The following is a 25,210-nucleotide window of genomic DNA, read 5'->3' as shown; positions in this document are numbered from 1 at the left end:
CTAAAAAAACTGTCTTGTTTATCAGATATATCCAGTAAATAAACTACTCTCCATTAGAAATACAATTTATGCCACATATATAATTTCACATTCTACTGGGCACATTAATAAGGTAAAATATAAAGATGAAGTTAATCTTATTCTTATTTAAGGTAAATTCTTCTCCCCTAGGGCAAGGATTTTTTCTGGAACAGAGCTTCATGTATCTCAGGCTAGCCTCAGACACATCTTGCCTCCATCTCCAGAATTCTGGGATTACAGGTATGTCACCATGGCCAGTTTGAAACTGCACTAGGGCTGTAATAGTTCACGGCATTATTCATGCTAGGCAAGCATTCTATCAATTGAGCTATATCATTGCCAGGTAGAAGATTGCTGAAAATTTGAGACAGTTAAGCCATATTTGGTGACACATGCCTTTAATCCCAGCACGGAAGAGGTAGGTAAATCTCTGTGAATTCAGGCCAACCTAGGCTACATAGTGAGTTTCATGCCAATCAAAAGTGAGACTGGCCGGGCGGTGGTGGCGCACGCCTTTAATCCCAGCACTCGGAGGCAGAGGCAGGCAGAGCTCTGTGAGTTCAAGACCAGCTCTAAAACAACACAGAGAAACCCTGTCTTGAAAAACCAAAGAGAGAGAGAGAGAGAGAGAGAGAGAGAGAGAGAGAGAGAGAGAGAGAGAGAGAGAGAGAGAGAGACTGTCTCAACAGCAACTAGATAGTTTCTTTTTTCAATATTAACTCTTTAAAATATACTCTGGAATTTACTTTCACACATCAATAGCTCTCACACTTCAATATCTCAAAGCCACATGTGCCAAGAAGCTACAAGACAGTGCAGGCACGTAGCACACAGTAGGCAGCCAGTATATATTTGTGTTAAATATTCTTTTATACTACTTTGATTCGTCCATATTACCAGAATAACAAGGTAATAATGTCTCACCACTGACGCTGCCTAATTGTCTTAGCCTTTCGTTTGGCGTTTCAATTGTTTCCAGTTTTCACTTTTTGGAATAACCATGTAATAAGCATCTGGTCCAAATTCGGTTTTCACAGGGAAAAAAACTCCCACAAGGTATGGCACATTTTGCCAAATAATTCCACTTAGACTTTTAGTAGTTTATATTTCGTTATTAAGGACACTCCTGACACTCCAGCAGGACCTGTACTGCTGATGATTATGATGACAACAATTGGTACTTTATTTTTGTCTGAGGTAGTGCACAGTACATCAGGCTAGGTACGAGTTCAGGTTGAGAAATAGCAGACTGAGGCACTTAAATACACAGAGCTCAGACCTGAGGGAATCTGTATTTTCAAAGCAGTAGCATTTCCCACCCTCCATTTTAGGTAAGTAGGAAGAAAGCAAAAGCTACAGAGAACAAAAATGGGAGCTAACGGTCCCGCTTCGGCTCTGGCCCCACCCTGGTGCCCAATAGGCACTCAGCTCTCGCCTAGGGCCGCCCTCCAACCGCCTTCGCCCCGCCCTGACGAGCGAATTCCCTTCCCGCACCGCCCTCTGGCTCGGGGTAGCCACTGACGCGCGGCGACCTCAGCGGCCAAGGCGGGACTTCCGTTCTTCCGGATCCGAACCGGAGGCGTGCTCCTAGTTGCCCAGACAACACTTCCTTCCCTGTTCGTGTCTTCTCCCCTCAAGCCCCCTCCCCCTCCACCGAGACCTAGGCCTGTGGTTGCCCACCGCCTGAGATCTGCAAACTGCGTGACCACGAGGTGACTTCGGGGACTGATGGGTTGCTTTGGGGGAGTAAGGGAGTAGCCTGGACCTGATTGCCACAGAAGCCTGGAGTACTGTCTTGGCAGTCACGTGGTGGCTCTAATTACCATCATCTTGCAGCACGAGGTGGTTGGAGAGACGCATGAGAGTAACAAACAGATGTTTAGAGACGCCTAGTTCTAATTTATGCTCTCAACCCGGTCGTGCTTCCTAATCCTTGAATGCCTGCTAAGAATTCTGATGCTAAAGCCCCCACCTCAGACTATTTCAGTGCAAATCTTTTAGAAGTGAGGCTCAACCTTGGGAACTTTTTTAAAGCTGTAATTCAAATGTCTAATTCAAATGCGCAGTAAATCACCGTTTTGCAGTGGCCCTATAGGTGAACTTGATTTTTGCCTATCCAACCCTAACTTGGGACACATTGTTGTAGGGATGCCTAAGATATTGGCAAAAAAATAAACAATAAAACACGAGTTTTCTCTCATCTCCCTTGCAGCTTTGAGCTCTGTAGGTCAGGGGTCTTAGTGCATATTATCTAGAGAACATTTAAAAGGCTTGGTTCTGAACTCAACTGTTTTTTGTTTGTTTGTTTTGTTTTAACCAAAAGCCAGAACATTGCTTGAAACCTTTAGACAAAAAGTTAGTAACGCAAAGCTTCTAGGGTTGCTTACTTTCGCTATTCCCATGAATTGTGAGGTTGTGATACTGTTTAAAAGTTACAATTTATGCTAGCATAATTGGTCAGAATAGCAATCCTTTTAGGATGAATAGGAACCATTTGCATATGCTTTGGGTAAACCTAGCAAGCTAGTTCATAGTAAGGTATATAATCCCCTCTATTGACTGCTGCACTGGGAAAGTAGACAAACTAAAGCTGCAGAGAGACATTTTCATTCTAAAACTATTTTTACAGATGGCAGAGAATCAGTTTGTATTTCTTAAAATCCAGCATTTACGGAGAAATTGAGATAAGACTGACAGCAGGAAATTAAACATTGCTGGAGTATAGATAGATAAGAGAGTTCACAAATACAATATAAAACTCACAGAATTACTTCTTTACATTAGAAAATTCACCCATAAAATACTCGGACAAGCGATACAAACTGTAACTGTTTGATTAAGGCCAGATGAATTTAAAATATATTACTGTATTTAAATGTACTGCTGAGAACATTTAGAGCTTTTTACAATTTTTTTAGTTACTGCACCCTTAGTAATTTGGGGGGAGTAGAGGTAAGAGAGAATATTATCGAGATACAACAATTTCAACAATTCCAGTAGCCTCCAAAGGCGGGACATAATACCTATCATTTTCTCTGGTGGGAGAAAAATGGGAACTCTAAAAGAAATAAATTGTCAGGTCTGTCCTACCATAAAAGTTCCCAGAGCAAGTACAGTATTCAGAAAAAGAAATTTAGCATGGGACTTTTAGGAATATATACAAGTGTCTGGAAATATAAAAGTGGCTTTAAGTGCTTAAACTAAAGATTTTTACTACTGTACCAATAATTTTGAGTATGTGCTCTATTGAACCCCTATTTTTTCATGGCCACACGGGTATGTTGTATGAAAGACACATGCATGGAATGGAACGAGCACCATCTGTCTCTTCTTTTCAACTGGATCGCTATTGCCATTCTCTGTGGTCCCCGTTTTCAATTCCTTTACTGCCTGTGATGTTCCTGAGTCAGAATATCCTGCCCTTTCATGGCCTCACAGTTCATAAGGGTTCAGTGTACTTGCAAATAAAATCATTCACAAATGTTTGTCAGTCTTGCTGATAAACTAAACAATGCCTTTCTGTGGATGGAATGTGATTTGTATGGAGGCAGACGGACAAGAGTTGTTAACTATACTCTTTTGGTCTTCTCTCCCACTCCCGATGCCTTCCTTGTGACAACACTTAACTGCAACACCCAGACAAACCTGGGCTTGAGAGAGTGAAAAGGAATTAAATAATACTTGCTTGTCTCCCTCCATCTTCAGCTTTAAAGGTGGCTGTTAGGATACAAACACGGTGAGATGCATACTTGTAAGCAGGCCCTGTATCCAGGTAAAGATGGAGTTTGGGGGGCTGACAAGGTGGCTCATTGGGTAAAGGCACTTGTCACCAAACATGACACATCCACACAGTAAACAAATGTTCCTGTTTTAAAAATGGATCTCGGACTTGTCCCGTGGGTGGAAGTAGGCCATTTGGGCTTATGCCATCTTTAATGTCTAAATGACTGAGTAGAGACCATACAGAACCATAGGAAGAAATCCATGAGGTGTCAAGCCTGATGTGCTCAACTAGCTACCACACCAGAGTAGGAGGGCAGACAACAAACTGTCAGAAATTGGCATGTTATCATTTTTCCTCGTTGAGCTAACTACTGGTGTTTGTACGATTGAAAGGCTTCCCTGATAGGGTTAGCATTACATGTTCAGGAAGATTTCTTAGAATCACATGTGACTTAACTACTGTTGCTCATGGTGCCTTCATTTAGTTTGTTTTAACTCCAGCATGCTCCTTTGTAGCAGCGTGTTCTGAGGGTCTTAATTGCATCCCCAAACTGTCAGTCTGGCTCACAGCCAAATTAGTCGGGACCTCAATAAGAAAGGGTTGAGCCTTCAGACTGTAGCCACAAAGACTAATTTAATAATTGATTTTTGACTGTCTTCCTTTGCAAAAGTAAAAGCAAATGAGCTTTAATGTATTTAATTTTCAAAATTGTACAAAAGGAAGAAAAGCAGAAAGAAAGTTCGTGGTTTGGAGAGAATTTGTGATCTTTACTCCCTGGTTGTCATGGCACGCCCCACATCCTATATTTATAAGAATATATATATTCAAGAAAATAGAAATAGTATATAAATATTCAGTGGAAAGAATACATATTTTTAACAAAGTATGATAGGTGGGGATTTTTAGTAATTTAGTGGAAATAGTCACATATTATCTGTGGAAAAATGACAAAGCTCTTGTTCTCCATGTATAGCTATGCATTTAAAAACACATCTTTCAGAGCAAGCAAAGTCACTGCAAAACAAGTGGGGGGTGTTTGGGGTGGGTTTTTGTTTGTTTTTGTTTTTCCCCCTGTCTTTTCTTGCCTTAGAAAGGCTGTATGGGAAAATATACCATTCAAGACTGTGAGGCTCTGTTGTCTGTAGGCCTCAGCAGTGTTTAGTGAATGACCTCAATGCTGTTGTGGGTTTTTTTCCTCCCTTCTTTGGTAGTTGAGGACAATGAATGGTCTCTGTGTTCCCCAGAGCTCAGCTGGGTGGTGACCATGATGCCATTGTGTTGGCTGTGGAGGGCTGCCCAGTTTGCAGAGCTGTGGATCCGGCCTTCCCTGACATTGCCAATCCCTTTTCTTTCGGTTCTACCAGCCCCCCAGAAGAAAACTGGTTCAGTCCCTGAAGGCTTGCTCCAAAAAGGAGTCAGAGATTTCTGTGTAGGGAGTGGGGATGAAAGATAAAATGGAAGATCTTAAGATCCGCTGCCCCATAGGCCCTCTTTTCTTGAGATGAGAACGCTGCTGTAATGCCTGGGAACATTGCAGTGTTAGCTTTGCTAGGGATGCCAAGTATTCTTAGTAAATCCTTAACCAGCCTAAAAATGTTACCAGACTCATTTTGAGAGGTGGTGTTCTTAGAGCAGATTCCCATTTGTGAGGAAGACTGTGTGTTCCTTCCAGGTATATCTACTCAAAACTCTGCCATACCGGCTTCTTCATGTTACTGTCTAGCTTTGACAAGTTAGCAGTCTGCATCAGAAATCATGGCCCTAGCCGGGTGGTGGTGGCGCACACCTTTAATCCCAGCACTCGGGAGGCAGAGGCAGGCAGATCTCTGAGTTCCAGGCCAGGCTGGACCGACGGCCTCCAAAACAATACAGAGAAACCCTGTCTCGTAAAAAACAACAACAACAACAACAAAAAAAGAAATCATGGCCCTACCCATGCTTTCTATTGCTGATTAATACTATTTTACTCATCTCTTTTGTTGTTGCTTTTTTAAACTTATTTATTTTTGTTTTGTGTGTATGGGTGTTTTGTCTGCATGTACATAAGTGCACTGCCTTCATATAGTGCCCAAGGAAGTCAGTCAGAAGACATTGGATTCCCCTGGAGCTGGAGTTGCAGATGGTTGTGAGCCCCTGTGTGGATTCTGGGAATCAAACCCATCCTCTGCAAGAGCAACTAGTGCTCTTAACCCCTGAGCCCTCTCTCCAGGATTAAGTCTTTAAATGTCTATGAAGAGCTTTAGTAAATATTCCAATTTCCTTACTTATTCATGGAAATATTTTTCTTTTTTTTTTGCCCCAAATATTAGGAATCGCTTACCAAGATTAGAGTCAATCCTAATCTCTTTCTGCTAGTGTTATGTAAAGCTTAATAATTCCTGAAATATATAAGACATACATAATTCCCCCACTGACTTCAAGTAGAAAGTGAAAAACATTTGGGATGCTCAGTAGGTATTATGTTAAGTTAAAACTGTGGTCAGCAGGACGCTAGGAATTGAGTTGATGTTTTAAAAGTTTGGGGTGGGGGGCTTGCTTTGTTGGGTGTTTTTTAAAGCAAAGATGAACATTAACATGTAAAAATGGTTGTATGTGGCACACAATCCTAAAATACTTCCTATCTGGACCTTTACTGAAGATTAATACTAGAGATACTGAGCTAATAATTATATATGTAAAGCTCAGTGCAAATTGTTCCTTTCGACTATTTCTCTGTGCTTTATCTTATTTGAATTTGGAAGATTAATTTGTAAGTGCAAATCTTAAAAGTCTTCAAAATTATTAATTTGAATATAGGATCTTGGGAACCCTAAAATGTAAAAGAGTATGATAAATTGGTTTGGAGATTCAGGAGGGAAAAGTACTACAGCCTAGGGTGATGTGAGCATTCCTGATATCCAGCCCCAGTAACACTGTATGTGCTGAAGAGTGGTAGCAATTCGATTTTAACTATTCCAGTATTCAAAACCAAACAGAATTGCTAGCAAAGTTCCTGTAGTCCATCATTGACATAAATTGTATCTTCAAAGTTTCTGGTAGCTGGACCAGGTCTTTAACTCTGTAGAGTCCTTGCTTAGCTCACACAAGGACCATGGCTCTCTCCTCAGCATAGCTGACAGAATTTGACATGCTACCTTATGATATCTTCTAGATGATGGGACACCAGGTTCAACATGAACCACTTGTTGCTAGGAAGGTGAAACCCGGTTTCTTTAGTGAGCAAAGATGGCTTTCCTGGCTTCTGCCTTGCAGTTTCTCTAGTGAGCAAAGATGGTTTTCCTGGCTTCTGCCTTGCAGGAATGCTTAGAGTGAGCATAGTATCACTACAACCCTGCTACTTAATTATTTTTGAACCCAAATCATAAGCAACCTCTGTGCAAACTAGAACTCTTTAGAAGACCTTTTTAATCACAGCCGTTGACATTTGAGCTGCTGGGAAAATGTCAGCTATTACCCTTAAACCTCTAGGGCTACCTGCTTTCCCATGCTACCTAAACATCTAACTGTAGCAGAAGAGCCTCAGCTGTCTCTTAGATTTTCTGAATTTGCTAGTACCTTTAAGGCCAGATTGAATCTTCCCAATTATAAGTCAAAACACGATTGGGCCTATAATAAATGTTCATTCATAATGGGGTTTATTACATGTGAGCTTATCAGACTTGACCTACTTCTATAATTTGTAAGACATAGAATGAAGTCTAGATCACAAGCAGTTTGCTTGTTTTTGTTGTTGTTGTTGTTTCTCTGTATTGCTTTGGAGGCTGTCTTGGAACTCGCTCTGTAGACCAGGCTGGCTTCGAACTCACAGAGATCCTTCTGCCTCTGCCTCCTGAGTGCTGGGATTAAAGGCGTGCCCCACCAATGTCCAGCTGCTTTGCTTGTTTTTTGACACAGGGTCTACCTATATGTATAGTTCAGGCTTGTTTAGAACTTGCTACTGTAGCTGATGCTGGTCTCAAACTTTCTATTCTACTTCAGACTCATGAGAACTGGGATCACAGGCATGCACTGCCACATCCAGCTAGGAGGTGAGAAGCTCTTAATTTCCAGAAGACACATCCTGATCCTTGGACTTTCCTTATTTAATTCCTATGCTCTTTATTAACCTAGAAAACAAGCTTGATTAAAACACACATGGAGTTCACTTGGATGTCATTTTGTGCTGCAGGCACTGAAAGCTCTTCAGGTTTCAGTGATAGAAATGTGAAACCTGGCTTTAGTGAACTAGCCACTTAGAGACTTCCGTGCAGTTTAGCACTTAAGTGTGCACTGATTTCTATGATAATTGCATCTGCATTTTATTTTGTTGGATGCTAACACACCCAATTACTGACTATTTTCTGTTTCCTACATAGCCTATAAAGAACATTAGCTGCTAGCTGTTTTTCCAGGAAATGGACCCTGTTTTTAAACGTTTAAATTAGAGTTGAAAAGATCAATTCAGCTTACATACTCACTGCATTTGATAACTTTCTCCCCATTTTCATCCACTGTGTCTGTGTGCACGCGTGCACACATGTGTGTGTGTGTGTGTCCATCCCTGAATGCAAGTAGTATGTGTGTTTAAGAGAAGTCTGCAGAAGTTCATGTTGACCATCTTAGCAATGCCCTATTTGAAAGCTTGTTACATTTTAATATGAATGATTCTTTTTAAGATAAATCTGAAAGCAAGGATAGTGTGACATCTTAGTTTTTTTTAACATACTCATGAAAACATTTCACTGAGGTCAAAAAATATGTCAGTTTTGTTTTTTAACAGTTTGGGGTTTGTATAGACTGTCTGCTAGTTAAGTAAGACAAATAGTGCTTCTTTGAGATCGAATTTCTGAAGTTTCTGAAACCTTAATTATCACAGTGTTTTTGTCTCATACGATCTTAAATTTGTATGTATTTTAAGATATTTTTGTTTGTTTATCTATTTGTTTGTTTGTTTTGAGACAAGATCTCTGTAGTTCATATTGACCTTGACCTCATGGTGATCCTCCTGCCTCAGCCGCTCAAGTGCTGGAATTTTCAGGCATGCACCACCATGCCTGATGGTAGCTATTTTAAGAGTACTTTCTGAGAGCCGGGCGTTGGTGGCACACGCCTTTAATCCCAGCACTTGGGAGGCAGAGAGAGGCAGGTGGATCTCTGTGAGTTCGAGACCAGCCTGGTCTACCGAGCGAGTTCCAGGACAGGCTCCAAAACAATACAAAGAAACCCTGTATTGAAAAACCCAAAAAAAGAGTACTTTCTGGTGTTGCCAAGCATTTTAGAAACTGTAACCAAGGACAAGAAATTAACTCAGTGTGTGTGTGTACAGGCCAAGGTCAGAGGACAACTTTTGGGAATCTTTCTGTCTGCTGTGCTTTCCAGGTCATCCGTCTTGTGTGACAAGCACTTCTACCTGCTGCAAGGAAGTAGGGTGATTAGGGAAAGAATATGGCATGGAACCTAAGCCAAAGCGGAGACTGGAGAATCATCTTGTTTCAAGAGGCTTCTGCAAGTCTCAAACTTAAGGCAAGACCTAACAGAAGCTTCCAGTCATTTGGAAAGATGGTCTTCTCAAGGTTGGGCTGGCAAGATGGCCCTGTGGGTCAAAGTGCCTCCTACATACTGCCAAGCTTGACAACCTGAGTCCAGCCCACAGGAAAAAAGAAGTGACTCCTTCACAAGTGACTTCTACACATACGTGTCATGGCATACACACCACAGCCACATACATAATGAATAGTAAATAAATGTTCAAAAAGTAGAGAAACCAAGGTTATTTTAAATAGATGTCAGCCTGTGCTTAAAAGCAGTGAAGTAATATGTAAACTTGGAGCCTGTGCCCTGTACGTTTTTTCTGTATCCACACACTACTAAGTTACGTGGATAGTTTTATAGACTTTTCTGTCAGTAAACAAGTAGTTGAATATAAACCCAGGCATGGCCCTTGACTCAATTATACCTATGAGCATTGCTCTTCCCTAGACCACGAGATCACAAGCCAGGTTAACAGGTTCTTGTTGCATGAAGATCAAGCATGATCAAGGGGCAAGCTTTTGAGAGCCATTTGGAAAGCCATGCAATACTTGTGACTATCCTACAGCAGTGCTGACCAAATGTTCGTACTGTGCTTGCCTTTCAGTGCCCACTTGGATTTTGCAGTCAGAGATAACAGCAATGGTAAGATTACCAATTTTTCTTACGAATTTTTTAAAGTTAGGATGGGGTTATAGCTCATGGTAGAGCACTTGCCTAGCATGCACAGCACCCCTATGTTCAACACCTAGCACTCCTTTCCCAACCACCCCCCCAAGTCTTTTTGATGGACGCATTTTAGGACGCTGAGCAAAGGAAAAAAGAGTTTGAGTATCAAATCCAAAACACTCAGAATCAAAAAGTGTTTGTATACCAACACAACACACTCAATAGTTCAGATTAAGGGATAGTACAGATTATGGATTTCCAGTAAAAATGTGTGAAGACATTCCAAACGCCACTGAAATCTGAAACACTTCTGACCCCAGCATTTCACATAAGGGATGCCTGTCTGTCAGACAACTAAAAGCAAAAGCACCACCTCATACGTTATTAGAATTATGTCTGAGGCATTGAGGAGCAGAGTAAGCCAGCAGATTAGTAGGAAACAAGAAAAGGAACGAGAGGCTGTTGTCATTAGAACTAGCAGGCCATTTCTAACTTGAGCTATTACAGATAGCGAAAATGACAAATGTCAGGACTTTTTTCTTGTCTGACAAAAAACAACCAGTAGAGAGGGGACGAGTTGGGAAGAATAGCATTAGGAATGGGAGGGGTGAAAGAGGGTAATGGGTGAGAATACCAGCAAAATACATTATGCACAAGTATGAAGATGTCATCATACAACTGTTATTACGTATACTAATAAAAACTTGAACTCTTACTGGAAATATTGTGAATCAAAGGAAGGCCCTTTAAAAGAAAACAATCTTTTTTTACCTCTGTCCTCTTTGTCTTGGTTTCTTTCTTTTCCTGTTGTTATGATATAATACTCAGATAAAAGGAACTTAAGGGAGAAAAAAAATTGGCTCCCAATCCAAAGGTACAGTTAGTTCATCACGGCCGTAATATTGCGTGCACAGCCAGGAGCATGGGATGATGAATGCATGCTTCTCCATTTTACAGTCTGGAATCCTTGCCAGAGAATGGTGCCACCTACTGGGCAGGTCTTCCTGACTCAATTAACATAACCAAGATATTCCCCCACAGGTGAATCTGCCTCTCCACTGATTCTAGAGCATGTGACCTTGTTAGCACTAATCACATTATATAAACCTCCATAACCTTCAGCTATAGTCCTATGGGTAACTCAGGAAATATGTTACGTTTGCTCCCTGTTGTGGGTACAAACCTATTTTACACTTCTTGTTAAGCTCAGTAGCATCCTTGTGGAAAGTAGGTATTCCGTAGATACTAGTGTAGTGGTTTGAATAAGAAATGATCCCTATACCTATAGGCTCGTGTAATTGAACCCTCGATCCCCAGTTGGTGGCACTGTTTGGGGAGGTTATGAGAAAGTGTAGCCTTGCTGGAGAAAGTCCATCACGTGGAGTGGGCATTGATAGTTTATAGCCTTGTCCCACTTCCAGCTCACTCTCTCTACTTGAAGTCTGTGCTTGAAGATCATCTGATCTCTCAGCTTCTTGCTTAGGCTACCATGCCTGCAGCTTGCTGCCATGCCTCCCAGCCTTAATGGATTCTAACCCTCTGAAACTGCCAACCCCTATTTAACACTTCCTTCTATAAATTGCCCTTGATCCTGGTATTCTAGCACAGTAACAGAAAAGTAACTCCTAACACTCAGGAAATAGCTGTTGATTAGATGTTTAAGCTTTTGAAGATTCTCTAAAGGATGAACTGTTTGATGTCTGTCTTATATGTCCATTCCATAGACATCAAAATGGAGAACTGCTGCATCTTGGTATTCTCACCCAGTATATGCAAGGTACTGGCGACATTACCATCATGCAATGGCTTGGATGCGAAACCACCAGAGCGCCTACAGAAAGTCCAGGGATTCATATTTCACTTCCCCGTGGTTCTCCCCTTATGGAGTTCTTCCCTGGAACTATCTTGCTTATGACGCTGGACATCCTTCCAACTATCAAGACCAGCACATGGCCTGGCAGGAGCCTCCCTTCCATGTTTCACATCGCAAAAACTCTGGGCAGCCTCTGCATGACAACAGTAGAACCCAGGCATCCATAAGAGAAGATGAAGCCCCGCAGGAAGAGGAAGAGATAGAGTCAGATTCAGGTGACGAAGTAGAGTGTGACCTGAGCAATATGGAAATCACCGAGGAGCTCCGCCAGTACTTTGCAGAGACTGAGAGGCACAGAGAAGAGCGGCGTAAGTTCAGGCCTGTTACCTTGTGTTCTTTGCACTGCCCTCCCTCACGTTTGCATCTCTTCTTCTCTAACATACCAAGATATTTCAGAACTTTTAGGTAGAGTTAATAATCTAAATCTGGTCCCCCAAAACTATGGGAATGTTGTACCTCGATTACATTGGCTGTTATTTTTACATAGGACTGTTCATTTGAGTTCCTAATAATACCTCTGCCATTTTTTGAGCATCGCTCAGCCAGATGGAGTGTGTGTGTGTGTGTGTGTGTGTGTGTGTGTGTGTGTGTGTGTGTGTGTCGATGCTTGTGTGCCCTCTCTAATCCACACAGCATCCCCTCAAGGCATAGAACTCATTTTACAAATGAGAAAAGTGAAGCTTAAGGAGGTTAATTACACAACTACTCATTTGCTGTTCAGATTCAGGTCTTCCAGACTGCACTCTATCATGTATCTTTCTCTGTGCCATGCTTCTCCCTAACACTACTAGGTTTCCCAAATACTGTACTCTGAACACTTCTCCGAGGCACAGCTCAGAGCTGGTCCCTGAGTTGTAGAGTTGGTGTGAACCTGAACAGAATAACAAAATGCCTGTCATGTATAGCTTTCCTGTTTGGTCCATGATACAAGTTAGAGCGTTACAATTAAGGTCTTACAGCTTTACACCGTACGTCCAAAGGCAGGAATTTTTCTGTTTCAAATTGCCAGTGTTTCCTAGATTATTTATTATTGTTATAAGTGCCCTTGAAAATTTACAAATTCATCTTTCCTATTAAAACCAGTATTTTGTCTCAATACATCTTGAAGTAGGGTATCATTGTATATTTTACGTAGAATTTTCATTTGGTTGGTTGATTGGTTGGGCTTTTGAAGTAGTCTTTGATATGGCCCACGCTAGCCTAGAACTTAACGATCCTTCTGTCTCAGCATCCTGAATATTGGGAGTAAAGATTTGCACCACTAAGGCCCAGAATTTTCACGTAAACAGAAACCTAGAAGCTTCAAAGTAGGAAAGTTTCATTGCCATTTTAAAATACCTGTGCCCCCTTAACAATAGACTAGTATTTATTGGTTCCCAGGGACTTTGGATAAAGCATTATTTCTATTAGCATCTGCCTTTGATTCTTCACTAAACCATTTGTTTTTTTTTTTACCAGTTTTCTTGTGATTAAACTGTTGATTTCTTTGATGCATATTAGAAAGTATATCCAGGGGCTAGAGAAATGGCTCAGTGGTTAAGAGCACTGACTGTTCTTCCAGAGGACGCACGTTCCATTCCCAGCACTCACATGGTAGTTCACACCTGCTTAGGGATCCAGTGCCTTGTTCTCACCTTCAGGGGCACGAGGCATGCCCGTGGTGCACACACATACATGCAGGCAAAGCACCCATGAATATTAAATTAAAAATAATTGAAAAAGAAAGTATCTCCAAACAACTCTATGAAAACAACATTTTGTGTTTTGTATAGAGTACCTTTCTTTTTTACTTTATTTATTGGGGGGGATGCAGGTCAGAGGACATACTTGCCAGACTTGGTTCTTTGCTTCCCCCATATGGGCTACAGGGATTGAACTCATGTCATTGCTATTGATATGTACCCTTCCCCACCAAGCCATCTCATGAGGCTCATGGAGTTTATTTCTTTCCTTGATCCCTAGAAATAAACTTTAGCTTTTCTAAAAATTCATACCAAACAGTAATTAGTCTAATTTAGACGTGTACCACAAATGTAAAGGTAAAGTGTTGAAGGATAGTCACATGTCCTTGTGACACTGAGTTACAACATGGGATTTTGTAAAATATTATTGCCAAAGAAAGGCATATCTAATTTTTTTTTGGAGACAGGGTTTCTCTGGGTAGCCTCAGCTGTCCTGGAACTTGTTCTGTGGACCAGGCTGACCTTGAACTCATAGAGATCCACCTGCCTCTCCCTCCCAAATGCTGGGATTAAAAGCGTGCACTACAACTGCCCAGCTGCATATCTGAGTTTTTAAAACTTTAGCATTTCAGAAGTAGTTAGCCCCCAGGAATCTTCTGTGAGTTGGTTCATCATCATCAGTGAGTTGTTGGATACAGTTGTTCAGCCTGGGGACAGCAAGCATATTCCTGTCTGTGACTTCTACCCTTCACAACGAATAACATCTTTAAATGATAAAAGTACAAAACTTGAAGTAGGATAAGGAACCCTGGAAGGTTTTATGGAGATGGCTCACCTGATAAAGTACTTGTCTCACATGCATAAAGACCAGGATTCATATCCCGGTACTGATACAAAAACTGGCCAGCTGTGGCATCGACCTGTAATCCAGTACTTGGGAGGCAGAGATTTGATCTCCAGGGCAAGCTGGCTTTCTAGGGTGGCCTTCTAGGTAGTTCCATGTTCATTGAGAGACCCTGAGTCAATGAAAAAATTTCAAGGTAGAGAGCAGTCAAGGGAGATACCCAACACCAACTTCAGACATCTGCAGGTGCTCACATGCACACAAGTACTGAAGATATGGCTGTAGTTCAGTGGTATAGTGTAGCCTAGCATGTTCATCCCCAGCATAGCAAAAAGAAAAAACTCCTTTTGTGCATCGGGAGCACCTACGTTTTCCATTATGTTATATGTCATCATTTCCTCTTAACATACTTCCTCAAAGCACTACTTACGAGAAAATACACAGTTATAGCATTTTAAAGGTCAGCTGTAGTTTTGGTTATTAGGAAAAGAAGTTTAGCATCTAGAAGGGTAAAGTTGAGGCATAAATGGACATCGATTGAAACCGTATGATTATATCCCTGATACTTAGAAGGAACATGAATGAAAGTTAACATCACCCATAGGAAAGAAAGCCCTCCAAAACAAATATTGCCCCTGTAGTCTTGGTGTTGTTCCAGTCAGGTCTTTATTAGATGTGACTCGGGTGGATGTTGGCTCAGAACAAGGACATGTTCTCAGGGAACATGATATTCTTAATAAAATCCAATTTAAGATGAAGTGAGGAAGAGTGGCTGTGGCATACAGCCCACACACAGTTACTGACACAAACAAGAGGTAGAGCCAGTGTCCACGGCAGCGGGAGAACGACTGTTACCAGGTAGCTGTGGAGAAATGGAGCGTGCTCTGGACTTTGAGCAGTACCATCTATTGGGAATGAGAGAAAGAGTAATGCCACTTGGTGCTCGGGCTACCGTGTTATTTTTGCTAAAGAGCCCAGATGTGTGTGTGCATCTCATAGGAAACATGGGCTCCACTATGTTCTGTATACCCCATTCAGGGGGCTCCCACTGTTATGTCCACAGTGATCGACCCTTTAGTCAGTGCACTGAAAACATACCACTGTCTGCCTCCATCTGTCCTCTAGAAAACTGAGAGCATATAGCAAGGCTTACAGTCCGAAGTTTCCTGAGCCATTCCGGTTCAGGTAATGTGATTAAGATATGAAATCACCCTGTGCACCATTCCACCATATGCATTCATCGCATCAGTACAGATGTTCAGAAGAACAAAAAAAACAACTGTTGAGATGATGGATGTGGAAGGTCAGAGAAAATGGAAGGGGGCTGAGTAAATGCACTCACTATCCCCAGAAAAGCTAAAATGGTAATTGCCCACTAATTCCAGGGTTACATTTGACGTGGAACAATGGACACAGAACAGGGAGACCAATCAAATCACTCTGCTTGCTAAGCACCTGTGTTCTGAGTCTGTTGCTGATGAACCAGAAAGCCATCCTTGATTTATTTATTCAAGTTTGTACTGTCCCTTGGTTGTGTTATCATCATTAACTCTGGCAACATAGCAGAAAATCTCATCAGAAAGACATGCTAATCCTAGAAAAATGAGGGAAATAACAATCTTTAACACTCATTATTGTAGTGCTTTGTCTCCCAAACTGTTCTGCCTTTGAGCTAATTATCTGTGGAATATTTAATGAGTGTTTTCCTGCTGTGTAAAATTTCCCTAAAGTCCGAGTAGCTTCCTGTGATTATTTTTTCCCATTATGGGTTATAATTCTACATTAGCAATATGTCTTTTTTTAAAACCATGCTTAATTGTGTGGCAGGGTGGGGAAGGTATCACAGTGTTAGCACAATTCCTATAGAGACAGCGGAGCCTGGGATTGCAGCACTTGTAAGTCCCCTCCATGGGTGCTGGGGACCAAACCTGGATCCTCTGCATGAGCAGTCTGAACTCTTAACCACCGAGCCATCTCTCCAGTCTCTTATAGACTGAGGCAGAAACATGTCGAAACCATGTACCCTAAACTTAGATGGAACCCAGCAACATTTTTCCTTTAAAATATATTACTGATTGGAGGTGGGGTGTGTTTATCTTAACCCCACAAGAAAATCTTTGTATTTGCTCTGTAGGGTTGCTGCAGCAAATAACAGCAAATTTTGTGGTTAAGTGGCAGAGGTTTATCTTTTCAAATTCCATGTCAAGGTTTCCTCAGGACTGCCTTCCTGTAAGGCTCGAAAGCCTTGCTTCTGGTATCTCCCAGCATCCCTTCACTTGAAACAATGTCACAGACTTCCTGTACAGGCTTTCCCTGGATGTCTCTGTCCTTTTCTGTCTCGTATAAGGTCACTTTCATTAGATTTAGGGTCTGCCCTAATCTAGTATAATCTCATCATTATCTTTAACTGTCTGCAAAAGCCTTCTTTCCAAGTCAGCTCCCATTTGGATGCTCTGGTGGTAAGGCCCTGCTGCTCAGCCTACTTCAGCCCTGTGTTGAAGCTGGAATGGAACTGAAGTGCTGTTTTGATTTGCAGTTAGTAAATTCCCCTGGCCAAATACCCCTAAGATAGACTTTCCGTGTCTGAGACAAAATACCTGTCAACCAGGAAGGAAAGATTGATTTTGGCTCAGAGTTTCAGAAGTGTTAGTCCAAGATCAATCGATGGAATCATGGCAGAACAGGGGGTTGTGGGAGCAGAGCGAGCCTATGCTGGTGGACTTCCTCCTGCTAATCCTTTTGTTCTCTCTGGGCCCCAGCCTTTTGAATGTCGCCACCCATGTTCATGACAGATTTGGTTGATCATCTAGAAAAACACTCCTACACATGTGCAGAGGTGTACTTTACTATATTCAAGGTGTCCCTCAATGTGGTCATATTGTTAATCAGGACTCACTGTTACACTGTGAGAAAAGAATGCTCAGTGCCATTGAGTGCTAGCGCCATTTGCAATTTGAAGAGGACCATCTGTGGGCTGTGCTAGGCAGCCATTCAGTTGTGCCTCCAGTGTGATGTTGATGGTCCTCAGCTTCAGCTGGATCACTCACTATCCAGTTGGCTGAGCCTTCACCTTACCTTGACAAAGAAAATGTGGAAGGTTAAGGATCCTTCTTTCCCTGGGAGAGAGGAAGAGAGCCATGAATAGCCGGGCGGTGGTGGCGCACGCCTTTAATCCCAGCACTTGGGAGGCAGAGGCAGGCGGATCTCTGTGAGTTCAAGACCAGCCTGGTCTACAGAGTGAGTTCCAGGACAGCCTCCAAAGCCACTGAGAAACCCTGTCTCGAAAAAAAAGACAGAGAGCCATGAATAATAAACAGACTGAGAAGAGGCCTTCAAGCTCATTGTATCATACAGTTCTTGGTTCTCAAATCAGTATATTCTAAATCAGTGGTTCTCAACCTTCCTAATGCTGTGACCCTTTAATATAGTTCTTCATGTTGTGCTGACCCCCAACCATACAATTATTTTTGTTGTTACTTCATAATTGTAGTTTTGCTCCTGTTAGGAATCATAATGTAAATATCTGTGTTTTTGGATGGTCTTAGGTGACCCCTATGAAAGGGTCTTTTGACCTCAGGGATCATGCCTTACAGGTTGAGAACCGCTGTTCTACTGTATTTGTTCAGACACTAGCTGATCTTAAGTACACAACCTGTTGGTCAGAAAGTACTTGATATTGAACTACATTGTTGAGTCTAAGATATAGCTCAGTTGATAAAATGCTTGCCTAGCCTGCCCAGAGCCTGAAGTTCCAACCTCACCACTGTCTAAACTGGGCATGATGGAACTCTACCATAATTCCACACCTCATTGTTGCAGACTGTAAGATACGAAGTTCAAGGTCACCTTGACTACATAGTCAGCCCAGGCTAAGCGAAGATCCCAGTGCTTGTTAAACGCTGTCTGTGTGTCTCACCAGACAATCTAAGCTTACTTCAGAGTTCTGCCAGCACAACCAGGACTGTGGTGGGGAGTGGGAGAGGGGTGAGCCCAGGGAGAAGACAGTCCCCAACTGGGCTTGCACCGAGCTCCCACATCAAAGACACAGGGAACTATAGGGATAAGAAGCAGACAGAGGACTGTCAGGTGCTTCTCCCTGACTCCCTTTTTAATTTTTGTTCTCCCAACAGAAGTGAGGTCAGAGGTGAAATGGCTAAGTGGGGCTCAGTTCATTCACATCACACTGCTCTTCCAGAATTCAGGTATAGGGGTGTAGAGTGTGCATACCTCTGAGGACTGAGCAGCAAAAATGGTAATGTTTGAAACTTGACACAAAGACCAAGTCTTGAAGCAAATTCTTGGTGACCTCCAGTTCCTTTGTGCATTAGGCCCGTTCTGTGCATCTGCCAGTATGGATCTATATACATCTCTTTTCTGTGGCTTCACAGTCTTTGGCCTTATTCTATATACTTCCACATGTGACAGTAAAATGCAGATGTTCTAAGACAACAGTGGCCGAATATGTATGCAACATAGCCATTTTTATTTATTTATGTGTCTATCTATGAGAGTGCCAAATGTGTGGGGGTGCTCTTGGAGCACCAGATTCTTGGGAGCTCCAGTTCCAGGTGAGTGTGAACTGCCCACCTTGGGTGCCAGAATGAAATGTGGGGCCTCCTTATGCAGTTCTGGCTGTCCTGAACTCACGATGTAGACCAGTCTGGTGCGGAACTCACAGCCGTTTGCCTGCTTCTGCCTCCGGAGTACTAGCATTAAAGGCATGTGCCATCAGGCCTAGCTATATCTATTCTTAATAATGGTTCCAAGTTTATAAAACTCCTCCTCGACAACTCCAAGGTGTTAGTTATAAAGAACTGGATTTACAAGGGTGACTTGGAATAGCTATATAAATGTCTTCCCTTCACACTCGATTAGCTCATTCCTGTCTTCCCTTCCAGATACTAGCAGAGAATGGCCCAACAAGGGAAGCATGATTTATACCATTGTTTTACTCCCCTCCAGCCATCTTGACTCCTTATCTTGAGGCATTCCTCTTGGTAACAATAGCAGCTACAGATAAGGTGCTTTCTGCTATCAATTTCCCTCTTGACAGAGTAGCTTGCAAAATGTGTGTGAGCTGCTCCATTTTACCCTCTGCAGCCTTGCTTTGTTGACATTTTTATGTGCCTATTTACATAGGAATCAAATTACATAGGACTTGATGAGGTTTAAACAAAAGTAGAAAGGAAGGAAACAAATCGAACAAATGCTTACTTGACAGGGATTTCCTAAATTAGTAGACTTGCAGGTTTCACCTGGGCTGAGCTGTGAAGTGACAAGTGAAGCCCCACCCCGGGAAAAGCAGATTCATTATGTGGCAGGAAGACACTGAGTCAGCTGCCGAGGGGTCACCCCACGTCCGTACCTCATTTGTGGTAGTTAGAGCTGCTTCTTGGGGGCTTGAGTAGGTGGCTCTGTATAAAGCCCAAGTGTGAGGACCAGGATTAGGATCCCAGCACCTAAAATGTCAGGTGTGCCTGGCAGTCCACCTGTGACCGCAGCACTTAGCAACGAAGGCCAGGTGTCAGGAGCAAGCTGGCAAGCAGACCGACTGCATCGGTGAGCTCTGTGTTCAAACGGCTGAGCCTGCCTCGATGTCGAAAGTGGATAGTAATTGAGGAAGACTCCTGACATCAGCCTCTGGCCTCCATGCTCGCATGTGTGCACACCACACTCATGTGCCAAAGGAAAGAAAGAGACCGGGGCTGCTGAGACGGCTCAGTGGAGACGTGCTCATGCTGCCAAGCCTGATGAGCAGAGTTTGATCCCCAGGACTCACATAGTGGAAGAAGAGAAGTGACTCCCAAGAGTTGTCCCCTGAGCTCCAAACATGGGCCATAGCACAACGTACACACACACACCAGATCAATGTCGTTTTTAGAGACACTGAACTTGGAAGGAAACTTTTCCCTCTCGTGGGGGAGCATTACATGAAAGCAAGCAAGTACTGCCTGCCATTATTCGTGACCCTGCAGATGGCAAGAGAAAGTCATATGTTTTTGTTTTTCTCTGCTTTCAAGATCTGCTGTAGAGGATTGGTGAATTGAAAGGATGGGTTTCTTGGTGGCATTTGTCTGTTTCTGTCAGTGGCTAGTGGCCCCTAAGAAGTGAGCAGTGAGCTTCATGACTACGAATAGATAACAAGAATCTGTAGGTCCTGTTTCCCAGACTCTCTGGCCATGGGATTGTAGGCTGTCACTCCCCAGATCTATGTCTAAAATCCATATATGAGAGAGTACATGCCATGTTTCTCTTTTTGTGACTGGGTTACCTCATTCAGGATGGTTTCTTCTAGTGGCATCCATTTGCCTGCAAATTTCAGGATTCCATTGTTTTTTTCTGCTGAATAGTACTCCATTGTATAAATGCACCACATTTTCTCTATCCACTCTTCGGTTGAGGGGCATCTAGGTTGCTTCCAAGTTCTGGCTATTACAAATAATTCTGCTATGAACATAGTGGAACAGGCATCCTTGTTGTGTGAATGGGCATCTTTTGGATATATGCCTAAGAGTGGAATTGCTGGGTCTTGTGGTAGATTGATTCCCATTTTTCTGAGGAAGCTCCATACTGATTTCCAAAGTGGCTATACAAGTTGGCACTCCCACCAGCAGTGGAGGAGTGTTTCCCTTTCACCACATCCTCTCCAGCATAAATTGTCATTAGTGTTTTTGATTTTAGCCATTCTGAGAGGAGTGAGATGGTATCTCAGAGTTGTTTTGATTTGCATTTCCCGAATGGCTAAGGATGTTGAGCACTTTCTCAAGTGCCTCTCAGCCATTTTATTCTCCTCGATTGAGAATTCTCTATTTAGTTCTGCAGCCCATTTTTTAATTGGATCCTTTGGTGTTTTGGAGACTTGCTTCTTGAGTTCCTTGTAAATTTTGGAAATCAGCCCTCTGTCAGATGTGGGTTTAGTGAATATCTTTTCCCATTCTGTGGGCTGCCTTTTTGTCTTGCTGACTGTGTCCTTTGCCTTACAGAAGCTTCTTGGTTTCAGGAGGTCCCATTTATTAATTGTTGACCTCACTGTATGTGCTACTGGTGTTATGTTCAGGAAGCTGTCTCCTGTACCAATTTGTTCAAGGGTACCACCCACTTTCTCTTCTAAGAGGTTCAGTGTGGCTGGATTTATGTTCAGGTCTTTGATCCATTTGGACTTAAGTTTTGTGCATGGTGATAAACATGGATCTATCCGCATTCTTCTACATGCCAGCCTCCAGTTATGCCAGCACCATTTGTTAAAGATGCATTCTTTTTTCCATTGTATATTTTTAGCTTCTTTGTCGAAGATCAGATGTTCATACATGTATGGGTTAATATCAGGGTGTTCAGTTAGATTCCTTCAATCAATGGCTTGTTGGAAGCAGAGTCAGACTCCCACAGCTAAGCACTGAGCTCAACTCAAGAAATCCAGTGACAGAGAGGGAGGACTGATGAGCAAAGGGGTTAAGACTGGGCTGGTTTTACCCCCAGAAACAGCTGACCTGACAAAGGTTAGCTCTTGAATCCCAGATGATGGCTGGGAATCCAGCATGGGACTGATCAAGACCCCCTGAATGTGGGTGTCAGTGAGGAGGCCTAGGTAATCTATTGAGCCTTGAGTAGGAGATAAGTATTTATCCCTGGTATACAAATGGACTTTGGGCACCCATCCATCAGTGAGAGATGCACTCTCACCCTGGACTCTTGGGGGAGGGTCTAGGCCCTGCCGTGGATGAAATGACGGACTATGTACACCCCCATGGAGGGCCTCACCCTCCCAGCGGAAGTGAGGGGATATTGGAGGGGTTGGTGGGGGGGTGTGGGAGGAGGAGAGGGAAAGGAAGAGGGACCTGGAATTGACATGTGAAACAACCTTGTTTCTAATTTAAATTTAAATTAAAAAATAAAATATAAAAAAAAGAATCTGTAGGTCATGCCTCAGGATTTAAAGATTACCTCGGCTGCCCAACAGGGTCCAAATTTGCCATTGGAAAGGGCAACAGAAGGGTTTTAGGCAGCATCTGAGCTATAGCGGCACGTGAGTTGTGGTGTAGCGGCATGTTAGTTGAGTTGTCGCAGCATCTGAGGTGTAGCAGCAGTAGTGGCAGCATTCATCAGATCCTCTCCTGCATGTGCATACGTTTTATGGTCATGGTCTTATCTATTCCCAGGGCGGCAGCAGCAACTAGATGCAGAACGCCTGGATGACTATGTGAATGCCGACCATGGCCTCTACTACAACCACCACCGGTCAGTGAAGCCCCCATCTGAGAAGCCTGGGGAACGGCGCCAAGCCGAGATGAAACGCCTATATGGGGACAGTGCTCCCAAGATCCTGGCCATGGAGGCTGCTGTGCAGCTGAGCTTTGACAAATACTGTGACAAAAAACAGCCAAAATACTGGCCTGTCATTCCCCTGAAGTTCTGAGGCCTGGGCACAGGGACCCTAGGGAATGCCTCCTGAGTATGGTTCCTGGCCTTTCCCTCTTTCTTTTGAATTTGTTGTTTTCATCTCTCCTGGACATTTGTCAGAGAAAGAGGCCTGTATACCGATACAATCTGTCAGCCATGTTTTATTCGCTATCAACAGGAGGTACACTATTGCCAACACAAGGAATGTCCCTTGACATAAAGTGATAACCGTGTATATTGTGTTGGCTCCTAACACGCTCTCAGATGGAGTCTAGTTCAGTGAAATTCTTGTCTAGGCATACTGGCTAGTGGTTTGCATTGGTAATTTCCTTCTTTAACTTTCCTAGATGTCACAAAAGCCTTAAACCACATGTCATTCTTTTTTTAGACCAGTTCTCATATAGCCCAAACTAGCCTCAAAGTCTTAAATTCTCCTGTTTTCACTTCCCAAATGGTAGCTTACAGGTATGCACCCCATTCTGGACTGTAATCCACATATTCTCTCTGACTCTAACCCTTTGGATCCCTCTGAAAATGATGCAGCTGTACAGTAAGACAAATGTCACTTGTCACTCAGCTAGGTATCAGCCTGCATGCTCTATAAAAAGGCCCGAGAGTAAATACTTTGGGCTTGGCAGGCCATGTAGTCTGTCTTGTAACTGTCTAACCTTGACTTTATAGCATAAAAACAGCCATAGGTACTGATTAAACAAATGGATAGGACTGTATTCCAATAAAACTTTATTTGTAATACAGGCCATGGACTAGATTTTATCTACAACTTCTGCTAATAACATAGTGAAAATCATGCATCAGACACTATTGTTATCTCATTTTCTGTCCTTGGATGTCAAACAAAATTGATAGCAAGGGACAGTAATTCCCAAACCTGGTCACTTTTGCAGCCTCTTTTGTTGTCAAAATGCACGGTTGATTTCTTATTGCATATAGTAAATACCAATTTGATAAGCAAATACATCTGTGAGAAGGAAATCTAAACATTGATGGAGAAGTCCATTTATAGGAGTCAGCTGCTTTTTAAATAAGTTATTACAGTACACTGCTGGGGTGAGCCTGTGTTGACCTGAGAAGATTAGCACATCCATCAAAGGTTGGTGAAAAGATTTTGTATTGACATGTTTCTCTTAGGAACACATTTACCTTCCATCCAGCCCTTGCCCTGAGACAAACACATTCCTTTCAGCAGCCCCAGGTGTTTATCTGTTCCAAGCTCTCATTTTATTACTGGCATTGCAATTTGTGCTTAGGTACTGTGGACAAAACTCAGAATTCGCTTGCCCCCAAGGTGACACATAACTAAAATTTTCAATGTTTGGTCTTTCTTAAAAAGTCTAATGTCTAAATGATCAGATTAATGTGACTCGGATACAAACAAGCCAAAGCCTGTCTCAGCAGCAAGTGCTTAGCTGAGAGTCCAGTTTTTTATCCCTGCCTCAGAGATGCTGCCATGCCGTGCTACCTCTGCTGGCTTTGTTTCCTTCCTCTCTCCATGCTTTTTCTTTCCTCTTGGAAATGAGTGTTCATGGTTTCCCTTCCCCACTCTTGGGAAGACCATTGAGCAGGACCTGTAAAACACAGCACTGACTGAACAGTAAATAGTCAATATTTATATTATATTCACTCTTTTTAAAATGCCATAAGATTTCAAGGGGGGGTGGTGGGAATTTTCTTCTGTATACTGTGAATATATGTTTCTCTTATTTGTTGATGAATAAAGTTGTTTTGCCCAGAAACAGCTGACCTGACAAAGGTTAACTCTTGAATCCCAGGCATCAGCCTGGGAATCCAGCATGGGACTGATCAAGACACCCTGAATGTGGGTGTCAGTGAGGAGGCCTAGGTAATCTATTGAGCCTTGGGCAGCAGATCAGTACCCATCCCAAGTATACACACGGACTTTGGACTCCCATCCAACAATGTGAGGTGCACTCTCACCCTGAACTCTTGGGGAAGGGTCTAGGCCCTGCCCTATATGAAATGACAGACTATGGACACCCCCATGGAGGGCCTCACCCTCCCTGGGGAAATGAGGGGATAATGGGGGGGGAGGGGAGGGAAAGGGAGAGGGCCCTGGAACTGACTTGTGAAGCAACCTTGTTTCTTATCTAAATTTAAACTGAAAAATAAATAAATAAATAAATAAAGTTGTTTTGGCCAATGGACAGGCAGGATTTAGCCAGGTGGGAAATCCAAACAGGGATAGAAAGGTAGTAGGTGGAGTCGAGGAATTGCCATGTAGCTACTGAGAAGGTAGGAAGCCTGGGCATTCTCCAGTAAGCCAAGACTACATGGAGATACATAGATTAATAGAAATGGGTTAGTGATTAAAAGAGAGCTATCCAATAAGAAGCCTGAGCAATTGGCCAAACAGTTTATAATTAATATAAGCCTCTGTGTATTTATTTGGGACTAAACGGCTGCTGGACCAGGTGGGAGGGAAACTTCCATCAACAAGGGTCCAGAAAATAAAA

General features: G+C 42.7%; 1 protein-coding gene across 5 annotated transcripts; it reads left to right on the top strand.

Annotated features, from left to right (window-relative positions):
• Nucleotides 1-182: 182 nt before the first annotated feature.
• On the top strand, nucleotides 183-24,472 carry Gemin8 (gem nuclear organelle associated protein 8). 5 transcript variants are annotated; one of them, XM_040744061.1, is made up of 5 exons: nucleotides 1,569-1,733; nucleotides 7,724-7,773; nucleotides 9,861-9,898; nucleotides 11,647-12,103; nucleotides 22,478-24,472. In XM_040744061.1, exons 2-5 carry the CDS (start codon nucleotides 7,728-7,730, stop codon nucleotides 22,732-22,734), a joined length of 798 nt encoding a protein of 265 aa, XP_040599995.1. In that variant the 5' UTR covers nucleotides 1,569-1,733; nucleotides 7,724-7,727; the 3' UTR covers nucleotides 22,735-24,472. The 5 variants fall into 5 exon arrangements, with proteins under 5 accessions (XP_040599994.1, XP_040599997.1, XP_040599995.1 ...); XM_040744060.1 differs by lacking the exons at nucleotides 1,569-1,733; nucleotides 7,724-7,773 and adding an exon at nucleotides 183-261; XM_040744063.1 differs by lacking the exons at nucleotides 1,569-1,733; nucleotides 7,724-7,773 and adding an exon at nucleotides 1,291-1,352.
• The last annotated feature ends 738 nt before the right edge of the window (nucleotides 24,473-25,210 follow it).

Source organism: Mesocricetus auratus, unplaced genomic scaffold (genome assembly GCF_017639785.1).
Source record: "Mesocricetus auratus isolate SY011 unplaced genomic scaffold, BCM_Maur_2.0 Super-Scaffold_100003, whole genome shotgun sequence".
In the NCBI taxonomy this organism is placed as follows: domain Eukaryota; kingdom Metazoa; phylum Chordata; class Mammalia; order Rodentia; family Cricetidae; genus Mesocricetus; species Mesocricetus auratus.
This window is presented reverse-complemented; position numbering and strand designations above follow the sequence as displayed.